Here is a 15,689-nt window from a genome sequence, read left to right on the forward strand (position 1 = left end):
GACTCCAGAGGACTCTGGCTCCAGTTTAATCTCCTTTCATTCTGTCCAAAGAAAATCTATACGTATATATAAAAATTATACACACACATTTTTCCCCCTGAATATAGATTCAGAAATTGTTTTCTGAGTTTTCAGGTTTTTCTGATTTTCCCGCTTTCCCTCCTTTGCCTGTCCTCTGCGCCCTCCCACCCTCTCCCTCCCTAACCCAGCTCAGGTTGAAACTTTGCAGAGTACGTTCTCTTCACCCTCTCCAGGGATGGCTCTGAGCTCTCGGGCGCACGCCTTCTCGGTGGAAGCCTTGGTGGGCAGACCCAGCAAAAGAAAACTGCGAGACACAAGAGAGGAGGCGCAACTTGAGCTGCTTGAGAAAGAGAGTGGAGAGGCGGAGGAGGAGAGAAGGAGCAGCGCCGCAGGAAGGAAGAGCGAGCAGCCTGGTGAGTACCCCTACCGCGGCCCAAACCCCAGCGCCGGCTACCATGGCTTGCTGGATCGGAAGGTCTCAGACTAGCGCCGCGTCGCTGCAGGAGGGCGGCTAGCCCTATCAAAGGATGTCTTGGCCCAGCGATGGCCGCGTACGGGGCGGCGGGGATACCTCAGCCATCTGGCTGTAGGGGGAAGTTTCAGAGCCTCCACTTTAAGCCCATAGTGTTGTGGTTCATTTGCGGTGAAGGGGAGGGTCCCCACAGATTTATGAAGCGAGACTCTCCAAACTCCCGGAAGCCCTGAGAGCCAGAGGGTGAATGTTTCTCGGGGTAGAAAACAGGGCATGGACCCAGATCCCGAGGGGATTCAGCATCAGGGACGAAAAGTCTCCGAGAGAGATGAGGATGGGCAAATTTGAAGAAGGGTCATGCATTTCACAGGGCGCTACCTGGGCCCCTTTCTCTCCATCAGGGGGCCAGAGTGGGTGTTGTGGGGAATTTGGAGATCCGACGCCAGGGTTCCCGGGGAAGAGACAAGGCCGGTCTGTTCTGAGACAGGCGTCAGCGAGAAGGGGGCGCGGGAACTGCGAAGCTCTCTCAAACTCTCAGCGTCTCTGTGTCCAGCAGAAAAGCGACCCAAGACAGAGCCCTTAGCAACTACCTTCTCAGGCTGTAGAGGCGGCAGCGGCGGCTGCAACAGCTTCGGAAGTCTGGAAGAAAAAGATTCTATCCAAGTGGAGCTTCAAGGATCCGAGCTGTGGAAGAGATTTCATGACATTGGAACTGAGATGATCATTACCAAGGCGGGCAGGTTCGGCTTTGCCCAAGCTGTTCAAGGGCCGCACACAGTAGGCACTTAATGTTCTGCTCTCATAAGATGGGTGCCTCCAGTTTTATACTTTGGTACCCTTCTCCCCATAATCCCACCCCAGACAGGTATTGGAAGCCAGTGCCTCTCAATCAACCAGACTAGGCCTTGCCTGGCCCATGTTAGTGGCTCGGCCTTTCTTTCCTGTACACCCTGATTCCAAGAACTCATTCTTGCAGCTCCTGCCTGTGTAGTATATGACAAAAATTAGATCTCCCAAGGCAGGTGCCAGATGCCACCCCCACATCTTAAGCTATGGCCAGGCCTTTCTGTTAAAGCCTCACAGTTATCAGTGGACAATATCCCATCTAGCAGGCTCTCAGCCCACTGTCCTGAGCCCAGGTCAATTTGAGGTGGGGCTTTCCCTCTTCCACCTTTTCCTGTGCGGCATTTTCTTCACATCAGCTGGGTAATTTTTCTGTGTGTGAATCTTCCTAATTTCAGTCTTTCCCAAATCTGCCTCACAGAAAGTACTGCTGAAAACTCAGGGGAGAGGCACAGCTGTTTCTTTCCTACTTTTTCTTCTATAGCTTTTTATTATGGTGGTGATAGGAAGTGGGGTGGACAAAGCCTTGTGGTAAGGATATTCTGATCCACTCAAAAATCCTGAGTTTGTTCAATCAAACATGTAACCAACAATCTTTCCTCATGTAGCAAATCTCATTCACTGAACCTGTCTAGAATAAGAAGAGTATAGTTTATTCCTTTACTTTTCATTTGTCCCCAACCCCCCCTGGCGCCAAATGTTTCTAATAGCGCCCAGGTCAGTCGCTATTTTCTCTCCCACAGGAGGATGTTCCCCTCTGTTCGGGTCAAGATAAAAGGACTGGACCCAGGGAAACAGTACTATGTGGCCATCGATGTGGTGCCGGTGGATTCCAAACGCTATAGGTAACCAGGCCCAAAGGAGGGTACCACAGGCTGGGAATGGGGATTCATATCTATGGAACCTGAGAGTGCTGTTTTGAAAACTCTATCATGGTAGGGATAATTGCTCTCCTGTGGGCTTTGAGAGTTGAATTTTCTCCCTCAAACTGGAGTTCAGGGAGTTCAGACTGAGAGAAAAGCAGGCTTGTTTTTCTTTCCTCTCACTCCTGGATCACAGGTTCCAGCTGGTGCTTCAGTGCACCCCAAACCTCTTGCCTACCCACTGCTCTAGCCTTGGCTCTGCAAACTGCAGAGGGTTTTGGCTCAGGCATCTGGGAGGGAAGCTGTTTAAAGGAATTTGAGGAGAAATACCTGGGCTTCTGGGGCCCTACCGGGCTCTGGGATGTGCTAATTTAGCAGCAGGGTCCTTGAGCGATGCCCTGATTTGCCATCCAAAGCTAGTCTAGCAGTTATCTTGCCTAAGTCTATTTTTCTTCCTTCCTTAGCCTCTCCCCTGAAGTGGAGGCCAGGTCCCAGAGAATACAAGTAACCTTTCTCTTGATGTAAGCTCTCTACTTAAAGCAGGCTAAAAGTGGCCGAACTGATCTAAAGCCAAGAGGCCCTTCTTTGCTGGCAGTCCAGAAGCTCGGGTCGGCCAGCGCTTTAGCTCAGGGGTATGGGGGTTGGGCGGCATCTGCCCGCACTCGGCCTGTGAGCGTTAGACCGAAGTGGGTGCCTAGCCTTTCTAGGAAACAGCCGGCAACGCACCCAATTCTGGGAGTGAGGGGCAAAAAGAAGGCTGGGCTCAAGAGCCTGCTGGGGCCGTAGCCCAGAAATAGCAGAACAAGCTGCTTATCACGTTTCAGCTGGCTTGGGAATTCGGCGCATAATTTAGCGGTTGAGATTGAAGACAATGCGAAAATCAGCCCCGAGGCCGCAGCGGGCAGAGTTCCTTGAGGGTATTCTCATGTAAAGCATTGTGGACAAAGGGGCTTCCAAGACTACTGGTCTGGTGGCGGTGGACTGCACAGACACTTTCCCTCACACTTCTGCTTCTTCCCTGACGCTTGTAGGACAGGAGGATTTTTCGGGTGTCTCTGCTCAGTAAAACGGGTTAGATGAATTTTTGTTGCGGTTTCTGTGAGGAAATGCAAACCAGACTCTGAAATCCCATGACATTATACTTGCCCTGGCACTTCACTACATTTTAATGACGTATATGCTTATTTACAGTTTGCTTTCTATCCCTGGACGATCTTTAGAAATGAAGTTGTATCTTTTACTAGTTGCCTTTGAGATTAGCAGGCAAACCTTGGCCGAAGCCTTTAGGACGGGATCGCGGTAGTCCCTGCTCCTGGCTTTGGCCCGCTGCGCCTAAAGCCACACTCCGCGCATTTTCAGGTATGTGTATCACAGCTCGCAGTGGATGGTAGCCGGGAATACAGACCACTCATGCATCACTCCCAGGTTCTATGTTCACCCGGACTCGCCTTGTTCGGGAGAGACATGGATGCGTCAGATCATCAGCTTCGATCGCGTGAAACTCACCAACAACGAGATGGACGACAAAGGCCATGTAAGTGTGTGCGATCCTTTGTTCCGAGGAGAGGAGGGGGATGCCAAGGTGTCAGCCGGAAGGTCACCCTGGAGAAGCCAAGGAGGTGTCTTCCAGATGTGCTAGTTGTAGTCTTTAGGAACTGTCCAAGTTCTAGGCCTGTGGCCAAAGTAGCTCTTGTGACTTTTATTTGGCATCTGAGAGTGCTGGGCGTTGGGGATGGTGAGTGAAAGGAGTTTGAGGACCAAAGGAGACTTGTTTAAGCCAGGATGCCTGGTCTGAGACAGTGAAAGGGAATGCTTCCCTGAGCTCTCTGGCACTTCAGCCTCCCTGGCAATCACTGTGGTCTCTGATTGCCTTCCCATGATGGGCACCTTCTGTGTGACATGGTATGGTGAAAATCTTCTCCACAACCCGCCCCGATGGAAGGCCTTTTCAAGTCACCTAGATCTTGAACCTTCTTCCCAGGTGCACCTCACCTCTGCCCTGCTTGGCCTGGCCCTGTGCCAGCCACAAAAGGAAGAAGGATGCTCCTGGGCTTAGGAGGTGGGGGATGTCAAATGCTTTCCCATCAGTTACCTAAGCCCAGAGAACTTATGGCAGGCAGTTAGATCCCAATAACACTTGGGAATATCACATGGTCACCCACATTTGGAAGCAGGAAAGGACCCCAACTGGAAATGGAATCACTGCTTTCTGGTGTGCTGTGGTGCCCCATTCCTGAAACCCCTTATGCCTGAAGGCCTCTGTCCAGGGCCAAATGGCAAAGAAAAGTCCTTGTGTGTGGCTAGCCTAGGCTTTCTGGTTTAGCTTCACTTTTGTGTGGGAAGGTTGGGGGTGCTGATGAGAGGGGGGCAGTGTGGGGGAGGGGAAGCCAATTACTAGGCAGCATTTGACCACTGATTTCTCCTACAGATCATTCTGCAGTCCATGCACAAGTACAAGCCCCGTGTGCATGTGATGAAGCAGGACAGCAAGGTCGACATGTCCCGGATTCAGTCCCTGCCTGCTGAAGGGGTTAAAACATTCTCCTTTAAAGAAACTGAGTTCACCACAGTGACAGCTTACCAAAACCAGCAGGTAAAGCCAACTAAGTCCCAGGCAAGCAGGGATGGCTCCAGAGAAACTTTAGGGAAAGAGTGAAGCTGTACTATATGGATTGAATTTTCCACAATTAAAAAGAAATTCATAGCATTATTGCATTGTCATCAAGGCAAGATTGATTATGAATTGTGTGGATCTTGTGTTAGAAAGGATAGAAAGGAGAGTAGAACAAAGAGTGTCAGGAGATAAAACATTTCAAATTTGACTTAGCAATATGCTTACATTTATTTAACATGCCATATTACATGTTGAAAACTTGTGTGGTTGTTGTAACCATTAAAAGAAACAGTGACAGTGTTTTTACTGAGGGTACTGACTTTATCTTTCTTTCTCTTTTGAATCCATAGATCACCAAACTGAAAATAGACAGGAATCCTTTTGCTAAAGGATTTAGAGATCCTGGAAGAAACAGGTAAATGATATAACAGTCACATCTAATATTTATATAGCCCTCTTCACAGGTATAACAGCTAAGGAAACTGTGGTTCAGAGACTGAGTCCCTAAATTTTGTAACTAATAAATAGGTAGTAAGAAAGAAACCTGGACGTTTTGTCTTCAAAATCTTGCCTCCTCCCACTCCCTCCCCAACCCACTTTTAAGATATTGCTTATTCTAGATTCTTAGGTTTTTATTCATGGAATAATCACGGGGAATTTTATTCAGAAGTCTATCTATAAAAGGAAAACATTTCAGATATTCACCCCTAAAAACTATAACAAAATAACTCAAAAGCTTACACAAATTATTATTTTCAGGAATTGCATTCTGGACTTGCTAAAGTTTGAATCTCTTTTTCAGAGGTGTATTGGATGGGGTTTTAGAGACCTACCCATGGAGGCCTTCTCTCACTTTGGATTTTAAAACTTTTGGTGCAGACACACCAAGTAAGAAAAGTTTTATTAATTTTTATTTGTAAATGTTAATGAAATAACAACAGCCAGAACCTCTGTACAAATACTACACAAGTGGATAAGTATATGCCAGAAAATGTGTGTTTAAAATCAAGTGGGTGTATATTTATCCTGATGAGGAGGTAAGAAGCAAAAAGGGAGGGTAACTGGCAAGAAAGAAAAGAGCATAAACGTGGTAATGGTGGATTTACTGCCTTGTGTCTTCTTGAGTTATCATACATCCTGAGAGCTATAGAAATCACTTGGATTCTTCAGCATCTCACTATCTCATATTCCTTAGGATCTGCCTGTGGTGCACTAGTGGTCTTATTTGCAAGCATGTTAGATATTGAAATAAATATTTTATGAGAAACTTTCAGCACATGATAAAAATGACTCCCATTCAATTTCATCATCACTTGACTCTAATTTTCCTTTTGTTGTGACTAGGGAAAATAAATGTTGAAAACAATACTAAGCCATGGCAATTAGTTTAATTGTCGTAAGCATTTAAAATATTTGCAAGGTATTTGTTCTCAAGTAGTACATTACATGACTAAATAATAATTTGACAATGCCTGCTTTCTGGTGGAAGAATGCATACCTTCATTTACTCTGATATTTAAGGATAAATAGAAGATCTTTATTCGTGAGCAATATGGAATCATTTTACCCATTTGTCTTAACTCCATTAAAGTTGTTTGTCTTTAAACATTAATTGAAGGTTACCATCACATTATAGTTAGCTTGAATTTTACATGATACCATAACAGCTAATTGAAATGTGAAGAGATCAAGTCTAATCATTTAGTGAAATATTTCACTCAATTGGCTGTATTAATTTGGTTTAGAGAGTTGCATAGAAAAATTTGAACACTTATTTGGTAGTATCACTTTAATAGAATCTAGGCAGCATGCTTTTAAAATATCCAAGTCAACACATGGTGCACTAATTTAAAAATAATGCTAACCTTGATCATTAATTGATAATTTAAAATACACAATTTTCTTAATTATTTAAAATGTCCAGAATGCTCTCAAATTGCAAAGAAAAGGGGTACCAGTTTTTTTTAATAACTTTTGGATGTTTAATTATAGAATATATTTGCCACGCTCTTGATAAAGGATTAGCCTATGTCTGTATACAAAAATAGTTAAGAAAAACAGTAGCCCCTAAAAAAAACCCCACAAAATTTGATCAAGTTCAGTCAATAACCAATTTTTTTTTAATTTAAATATTTACAAATATAAGGTGTAAAGTCTAGATTTTCCTGGACCTTATATCTATCCCTAATTTTAGTAGATGCTAGGCAACCATAAAAGATCACCTGGCAACATTGATATGAACACTTTCATTTTTATCTTGGTATTTTTAACCTGCAAGACTGTCTTTTACTCTTGATATAGTACACTATGGAAATTTCCCCGTCTATGATTTTCATATAAGAAAAAAACTAATATATTTAAATGTTATTTTAATTTATAAGATTACTTTCATATGCACTGATTTTTAATCAGACTGAAGTTTTCTATAAAATCTCAAAAAAACTGTTCAATTTAATCAAGTGCTTATTTTAGTAATTTTTTATGGTTAAAAAACAGCTTTTACTTGTAAGATATAATTGGCTCTGGATCATATTTAATTGGGCTTCTTTTTTAATTCACTGAATAAATGTTGTTCAAGTGCCTAGTATAGTTCTAAAGCATAGTGAATGCTCAATGCATGATACATAATAATAATGCCAAAAGTAATAGTGGTTGTAGTAGAGATACCATATTCAACTTTGGTCAGAGGAATGTTCTTTTCCAAAGGACTTAAAATGACTGTGAACTTGCAAGGAAAGCTAATCTAAGAATGAAGCAGGGATAGTTATGGACATGATTACTGATTCAGTAGGAACATTTAGTTCATTGTTCATTGACTGCATTGTCATTCACAGGTGGAAGCAATGGCTCATCTCCAGCGACCTCTAGTGGAGGGGCTCCCTCTCCTTTGAACTCTTTGCTTTCTCCACCTTGCTCCCCTCCAACATTTCACATACCTACAAGCTCCCTTGGAATGCCCTGTCCAGAGGTGTACCTACACAATATCAACCTGCCCCTTTGCTACAAGATTTGCCCAACTAATTTTTGGCGACAGCAGCCTCTTGTCTTGCCTGCTCCTGAAAGGCTAGCAAGCAGCAACAGTTCTCAGTCTTTAGCCCCACTCATGATGGAAGTTCCCATTTTATCTTCCTTGGGGGCCACCAATTCAAAATACGGTTCATCTGAAGACTGCAATGGACAGTGTCAACAAGCATCTAATTCTTCCAGTCAAATGTTGTATGGATTACAGGCACCTGGAAATATTTTATCACCCAACCCCATTGCCCAGGAAGCAATTGGTTGCTCATTCCATCCTTCCTATGGCTTTTATAGGTACAACTTCTCCATGCCATCTAGACTGGTAAATGCTACCAACCATCTCAAAGTGAATGAAAACAGTCAGGTTTCTTTAATAGAAGGCAAATGCAATCATGCTCGTTGGTATCCAAAAATTAACCATTGCCTTTAATGGAATAGTCAAGTTTCTAAAACAATTACATGTAAGCATATATTTTCTTTATTTGTAGCCAAAAAAGGTCAAGAGCTAATGGGCTTAAAAAGCTTCATTATCAGAGGGTATTCCTCTATTCTGCATTTAAAGTGCCTTATGATATGTTCTTAAGAAGGCTGATTACAGTAGCCTTAGGCCTCAAAATAAGATACTCAGTAAACATTGTTTGATGAGGTAGGCTACCAGTGAAAAGTGACTTCAGGTGATGAAATCTCTAATTATAGTGAAGCCTGTTTACCACATCAACTGCCTCTTGCATATTGACAATGACCAAAGGAAGGTGGATTTAATTCCTGTGAAGGTAGTGAAACAATTACAGTTTTTATCTATGAATATTGGCTTCATTGTAATTATCTACCTAGTAACTGTAGAAAAATTTCATTGTTCATTTGCATTATACTTTTATACTCTGCTGTTGAAGGAACTACTAATCTCAATTTTAAGGTACAAATAAAGACATAAACATTCTAATATTAATATTTGCAGCCTAAGGACTATTTAATCCTGAAGGAACACAAAGATTAAATGAAAAGCAAAGTATTCTAAATAAATTTGATCTTTTATTCTCTTTTATTTTTTGGGTAATTCTCAGGTGATGCTTGTTTACTTAGTCCTTAACAAACCCGGTATTTTTTGTTTGTTTGTTTGTGATACGCGGGCCTCTCACTTTTGTGGCCTCTACCGTTGCGGAGCACAGGCTCTGGACGCGCAGGCTCAGTGGCCATAGCTCACGGGCCCAGCCGCTCCGCGGCATGTGGGATCCTCCCGGACCGGGGCACGAACCCATGTACCCTGCATCGGCAGGCAGACTCTCAACCACTGTGCCACCAGGGAAGCCCCAAACCCGGTATTTTGTATACACAGTTTACAAAAACAAATTGTTGTAGCTCTCCAAAAAGACTGAGAAGTTATGATTTGAAGGGAGAGAATATATTTGAATCCATAAATATGAAAACATCATTACAATGGTACAAGTTAATTTCAGTCCTCTGCATCAATCATGGTAAATTGGACAAAAGTAGCGTAACATAAATGAGACTTTATTTTAGGCTATGAAGTTGAAAAGTTTCCTTTCACCTGGTCCTAAATTTTCTGAAGACTTAAGTATAACCTACATATAACCTCTATATCCTTAAGATGAATTGAATTTTAATTTTTCATGCTACTAGCTCTACAATTTATTAAGCCAGGGCCCTTCATATCACAATGGTATGACTTAACAAACTAAAGACATTGATAAACTGCTTTTTAAAAGTTTTCCAACACATATTAGGGAGAGCATGTCATTATTATTTATTTTGCTCAAAATGTTTTTTCCTCTCAAATGTACCTTATAAATATATCTTCTTATATATGTATTAAAATGATATGCCCCTTCACTTCTGGGCTTAGGGATAGAACAGCACATAGTTACATTCAAACTGAGTATTCTAGTCAAGATGAAATATTATTTATGGCCCAGACTAATTAGGTACCTGCTATAAAAATCTTTAAGGCAGAAAACCTGTACTACCCAAGTTTATCAAGTCAAGGATTAAAGTAGAAAGTACACTTTATTTCTGTCTACTCCAAAGCAGGAAAGCTTTAGGCTAACTTTTACCACTAAAATAAATTATGATTTTTTAAAGCAGAAACTCCCGCATCAGATTGTAGTAAAACTTATTCTGATGGCAGATACTTAGCAACTAACAACATAACATAAAGAATTTGATTGCAAAATCCAGAAAATTTCTGGGTTACTTTTTAATGATTATTTAAGAGACGGCATAAATTTTGTAGCTGCTCAAGTACATATACCCCATACTTTATATTTCAGATAATTTTTCTATATGTAACCCATATAAAATTGATAATACAGAACTATATGTGTAAAGGTGATTTATATTAAGGAGCAAAAATTTAAAGGCTAGAAACTAGACATCTATTTTAAGCCGTTTTTAAACATTGTTCATAAATTGTCATTTCATAATTTTAATTGAAAAAGAAGAAGTAACCAAGAGAAATTCTTTATAGAAAATTAGACTTGGAAGAGACCTTAAGAAGTTCAGTAAGCAGTCCCCTATTTTCTGAGCAAGTTACTCATCTGCAGGAAACAGACGAGTAACTTGCTAACAGCTGTAATTCATGCACAAATTGTATTTAGTGCCCTTACTATTTTATAATAAATAATTACTACCCAATAGGATGGTGCAAAACTTGAGTAACTTGGTAAACTGAGGCTATGATTATGGAATAAAAAACAAAATGCTATGGAATTATATTAATTTCAGCTGTGTCAACTAAATATAAGGTTTGCTTTAAAAAACCTACAGAAATCTAAAGCCACTCTAGTTAGATAAGGTATGAAATAGTTAGCAAATGAAAGTGGCCAAATGATACTTAGTAGACTCCCAAGTCTAATAATTAAAACTGGTATTTCCATTTGGTTTGACCATATATATACATCCATCCTTTCATCCCATTCAAAAGAAATCATTTAAATTCAGTTATCTATATTTATAAAATCTGATTCTTAACCTGACCTAGTTATATGACTTACCTCAAATAAATATAGAGGAAATAAACTTTTCATCAACTCTGTAAAATTTGTGCATTGAGACAGGAAATAAGTGAATGTTGCCTTATCTTTGCACAACCTCCAGTCAAGCTGAGACCTATAGTCAAATTCCTGTGTCAGAAGGGTTCTACTTTGTGGAACAGTCAAGATGAAATCAAGGGCTTGAATTCAAGTTTGAGCCTGTTTGCAGAACATATGTCTAAGTGGATAAATCCTCTATTCATTATATTTTACTCACCAAAATATAACTTTAGGTAACAAACTTAGAACATCAAAACTTATTTGTTTCATTAAACAGAAGGGTTATGCCCTCTGGACATTACATTTCAAATTCTAATACATAATTCTAGATTACATAATATTAGAGTCTTCAAACATTAATATCATTGCTCCTACTCGCTGTATTACAAAAATAAAGAATTATATTTTCTTCAAGTTATGAAGGTAGATATTCATGATATTTCACTGTTATTAGGCATGGGTTATACATACAGTCTAGGAGTAGACATGACTTCATTCTTCTTTTGTGAGGTTTAAGTATGTCTATGGCACAAAAATAAATGAACAATTAGAATCAGCAAGGGATGAATCAGTGAATCAGTCTTTGAATGATCAGAGTTCTATGTGATGACAACTTGAAAAAGTGCCAACAATGAATAAAGACAAGCATCTTTTTTGGACATTATGGAAGATTTCCCTTTCATTATCCTAATCATTTATAGTATGCACATTGGGGAAAATCACGGTGCACATAAAGCTGGTAACATGTATCTTTTAACAGTTACTGATGAATGCTAAGCCAAAGCATAATTGAAATACAAGTTTTGTACAAATATGTAAAATATATTTTACAAAAATATACAAAAATTCTAATTACAAACCTAGATGCTTTGAGACAATATTGCTATATGTCCATGTATATAGTAGGGTAATACACAGTTGTTGTCCCTTTATTAAACTTCAATAACAAATACTTTCCTTATTTGAATACGCAATTTGATAAATTCCAGATGTCACACTATAATTTATATAACCAGTGGGGTTTTAGTTTAGTTTTGTTTTAAAATAATTTATACTATGTTGCTTTTTCTCCCTCCTCTTCTCAAAAATAAGGATGCTATAAAGAACATCTAATCATTGCATACTTATACTATTAATTACATATACTTGTGTGGAAAGGCAAATTTAAATATACTTAGAAATGTCTAATTGCATGTACTGTATTTTGTGAATTGAATTGACAGGGTGGAAGTACAATGTTTATATTCCAATTTAGGGATATGTTGCCTTTCTGCAGAAAAATCTTTATTTAGCCAAAATAACAATAATATCCTGGCATACAGCAACAGTTTACCAGTTGATTTTACTGGAATTTAACATGTTTATTAGAGCAATTTAAAACAACCAAATGCATAGCTTAGGCATTGGTGGCTGTTCCTTTGATATAGGTGCCTTCATATACATTTAATCTTCTTAGGTTTGGTCTGCAATTAAATGATAATTTGTATTAAAACTGTGCAAATAAATATGGTTTAGATATCAACATAGAATAAATAAATATACAGAACATTTTAAACACATCCAGTATTAAAACTATTTACATGTGTGGTGCTGGCCAAATTTTAACATGGCATTTCAATAAAATATTGAGAGGAAAAAGACTAGTATTATTTCCTTTCAAAGTTTCATATGTTCATGTTTATAAATTTGTACTGCACATTAATATGTAAACATGAATTATAGTGAGCAGGTATTCAGAGAATAGTGATAGGCTATTTCTACTTAGTTGAAATGTGCACATGTATACTGGATTTATTTTTCAAAGTACCTAAAAGAGTTACAAAATTTGAAATTAAATATAATAGAAAACCTTGAAATTATAGTACAAGTTGTATCATTGAACTCTTTTATCAAATTATCATATATCTGTTATTGTTAAAGATGACAGAATTTTTATTTTGGATTTAAGATCACATACTTATGCACGTGACAAAGTATAATGTAATATTTTAGATGTAGAAAATTGTTTAAATAATTTAGAATTTTACTAGAAAAAGAAGGGAATAAAAGCGTGTTTTCTATTGGATAAAATTAACGTCTATTTTTTTAAAAATATTTATTTATTTATTTTTGGCTGTGTTAGGTCTTTGTTGCTGCATGCAGGCTTTCTCTAGTTGTGGCGAGTGGGGGCTACTCTGTTGTGGTGCATGGGCTTCTCATTGCGGTGGCTTCTCTTTTTGTGGAGCACAGGCTCTAGGCATGCGGGCTTTAGTAGTTATGGAGCATAGGCTAAGTAGTTGTGGCTTGCGGGCTGTAGAGCACAGGTTCAGTAGCTGTGGTGCACGAGCTTAGTTGCTCCACGGCTTGTGGGATCTTCCTAGACCAGGGCTCGAACCTGTGTCCCCTGCAATGGTAGGCGGATTCTTTCTTTCTTTCTTTTTTTTTTTACATCTTCATTGGAGTATAATTGCTTTACACTGGTGTGTTAGTTTCTGCTTTATAACAAAGTGAATCAGTTATACATATACATATGTTCCCATATCTCTTCCCTCTTGCATCTCCCTCCCTCCCACCCTCCCTATCCCACCCCTCTAGGTGGTCACAGAGCACCGAGCTGGTCTCCCTGTGCTATGCGGCTGCTTCCCACTAGCTATCTATTTTACGTTTGGTAGTGTATATATGGCCATGTCACTCTCTTGCTTTGCAACAGCTTACCCTTCCCCCTCCCCATATCCTCAAGTCCATGCTCTAGAAGGTCTGTGTCTTTATTCCTGTTTTACTCCTAGGTTCTTGATGACATTTTTTTCCTTAAATTCCATATATATGTGTTAGCATACGGTATTTGTTTTTTCAGTCTGTAATGAAAGAAAGAGTCAGAAGTGGGGAATGGGCTGTTATCTGCTATGCTGCCCTGTAGCTACAGATGGCTCCTGGTGGTAGCAATGACCACAGTAGAGAGACTTCCATGGAGGCAGGTGGTATAGGGTAGCTGGATGGCATAGACCTTCCAGGTTGTCAAACAGGCTTCAGGTCTATTTCTGCTACTTTCTTTATTTTTTCTTTTGTTTTGCATCCTTATTGGAGTATAATTGCTTTACAATGGTGTGTTAGTTTCTGCTTTATAACAAAGTGAATCAGTTATACATGTACATATATTCCCATATCTCTTACCTCTTGTGTCTCCCTCCCTCCCACCCTCCCTATCCCACCCCTCCAGGGGGTCACAAAGCACCGAGCTGATCTCCCTGTGCTATGCAGCTGCTTCCCACTAGCTATCTACCTTACATTTGGTAGTGTATATATGTCTATGACTCTCTCGCACTTTGTCACAGCTTACCCTTCCCCCTCCCCATATCCTCAAGTCCATTCTCTAGTAGGTCTGTGTATTTATTCCTTTTGTACCCCTAGGTTCTTCATGATACATTTTTCTCTTAAATTCCATATAAATGTGTTAGCATACGGTATTTGTCTTTCTCTTTCTGACTTACTTCGCTCTGCATGACAGACTCTAAGACCATCCACCTCACTACAAATAGCTCAATTTTGTTTCTTTTTATGGCTGAGTAATATTCCATTGTATATATGTGCCACATCTTCTTTATTCATTCATCTGATGATGGGCACTTAGGTTGTTTCCATCTCTTTGCTATTGTAAATAGAGCTGCAACGAACATTTTGGTACATGACTCTTTTTGAATTATGGTTTTCTCAGGGTATATGCCCAGTAGTGGGATTCCTGGGTCATATGGTAGTTCTATTTGTAGTTTTTGAAGGAACCTCCATACTTTCCTCCATAGTGGCTGTACCAATTCACATTCCCACCACCAGTGCAAGAGTGTTCCCTTTTCTCCACACCCTCTCCAGCATTTACTGTTTCTAGATTTTTGATGATGGCCATTCTGACGGGTATGAGATGATATCTCATTGTAGTTTTGATTTGCATTTCTCTAATGATTAAAGATGTTGACCATTCTTTCATGTGTTTGTTGACAGTCTGTATATCTTCTTTGGAGAAATGTCTATTTAGGTCTTCTGCCCATTTTTGGATTGGGTTGTTTGTTTTATTGTTATTGAGCTGCACGAGCTGCTTATACATTTAGAGATTAATCCTTTGTCAGTTGCTTCATTTGGAAATATTTTCTCCACTTCTGAGGGTTGTGTTTCCATCTTGTTTATGGTCTCCTTTGCTCTGCAAAAGCTTTGAAGTTTCATTAGGTCCCATTTGTTTATTTTTGTTTTTATTTCCATTTCTCTAGGAGGTGGGTCAAAAAGGATCTTGCTGTGATTTATGTCATAGAGTGTTCTGCCTATGTTTTCCTCTAAGAGTTTGATCATTTCTGGCCTTACATTTAGGTCTTTAATCCATTTTGAGTTTATTTTTGTGTATGGTGTTAGGGAGTGTTCTAATCTCATACTTTTACATGTACCTGTCCAGTTTTTCCAGCACCACTTATTGAAGAGGCTGTCCTTTCTCCACTACATTCCTGCCTCCTTTATCAAAGATAAGGTGACCATATGTTCATGGGTTTATCACTGGGCTTTCTATCCTGTTCCATTGATCTATCTTTCTGTTTTTGTGTCAGTACCATACTGTCTTGATTACTGTAACTTTGTAGTACAGTCTGAAGTCAGGGAGCCTGATTCCTCCAGCACCATTGTTCATTCTCAAGATTGCTTTTGCTATGTGGGGTCCTTTGTGTTTCCATACAAATTGTGAAATTTTTTGTTCTAGTTCTGTGAAAAATGCCAGTGGTAGTTTGATAGAGATTGCATTGAATCTATAGATTGCTTTGGGTAGTAGAGTCATTTTCACAATGTTGATTCTTCCA

At 39.7% G+C, this 15,689-nt stretch overlaps 1 protein-coding gene across 2 annotated transcripts; it reads left to right on the plus strand.

Moving 5' to 3' along the window:
* Positions 1–256: 256 nt before the first annotated feature.
* On the plus strand, positions 257–8,261 carry TBX22 (T-box transcription factor 22; the record flags this gene model as incomplete). 2 transcript variants are annotated; one of them, XM_079910505.1, is made up of 8 exons in its annotated part: positions 257–434; positions 1,047–1,233; positions 2,080–2,181; positions 3,559–3,733; positions 4,628–4,792; positions 5,164–5,228; positions 5,616–5,701; positions 7,648–8,261. In XM_079910505.1, 8 exons carry the CDS (start codon positions 257–259, stop codon positions 8,259–8,261), a joined length of 1,572 nt encoding a protein of 523 aa, XP_079766631.1. The 2 variants fall into 2 exon arrangements, with proteins under 2 accessions (XP_079766631.1, XP_079766632.1); XM_079910506.1 differs by having other exon boundaries at positions 1,050–1,233.
* Between the last annotated feature and the right edge of the window lie 7,428 nt (positions 8,262–15,689).

The sequence above is a fragment of the Stenella coeruleoalba genome (genome assembly GCF_951394435.1).
Source record: "Stenella coeruleoalba genome assembly, chromosome: X".
In the NCBI taxonomy this organism is placed as follows: domain Eukaryota; kingdom Metazoa; phylum Chordata; class Mammalia; order Artiodactyla; family Delphinidae; genus Stenella; species Stenella coeruleoalba.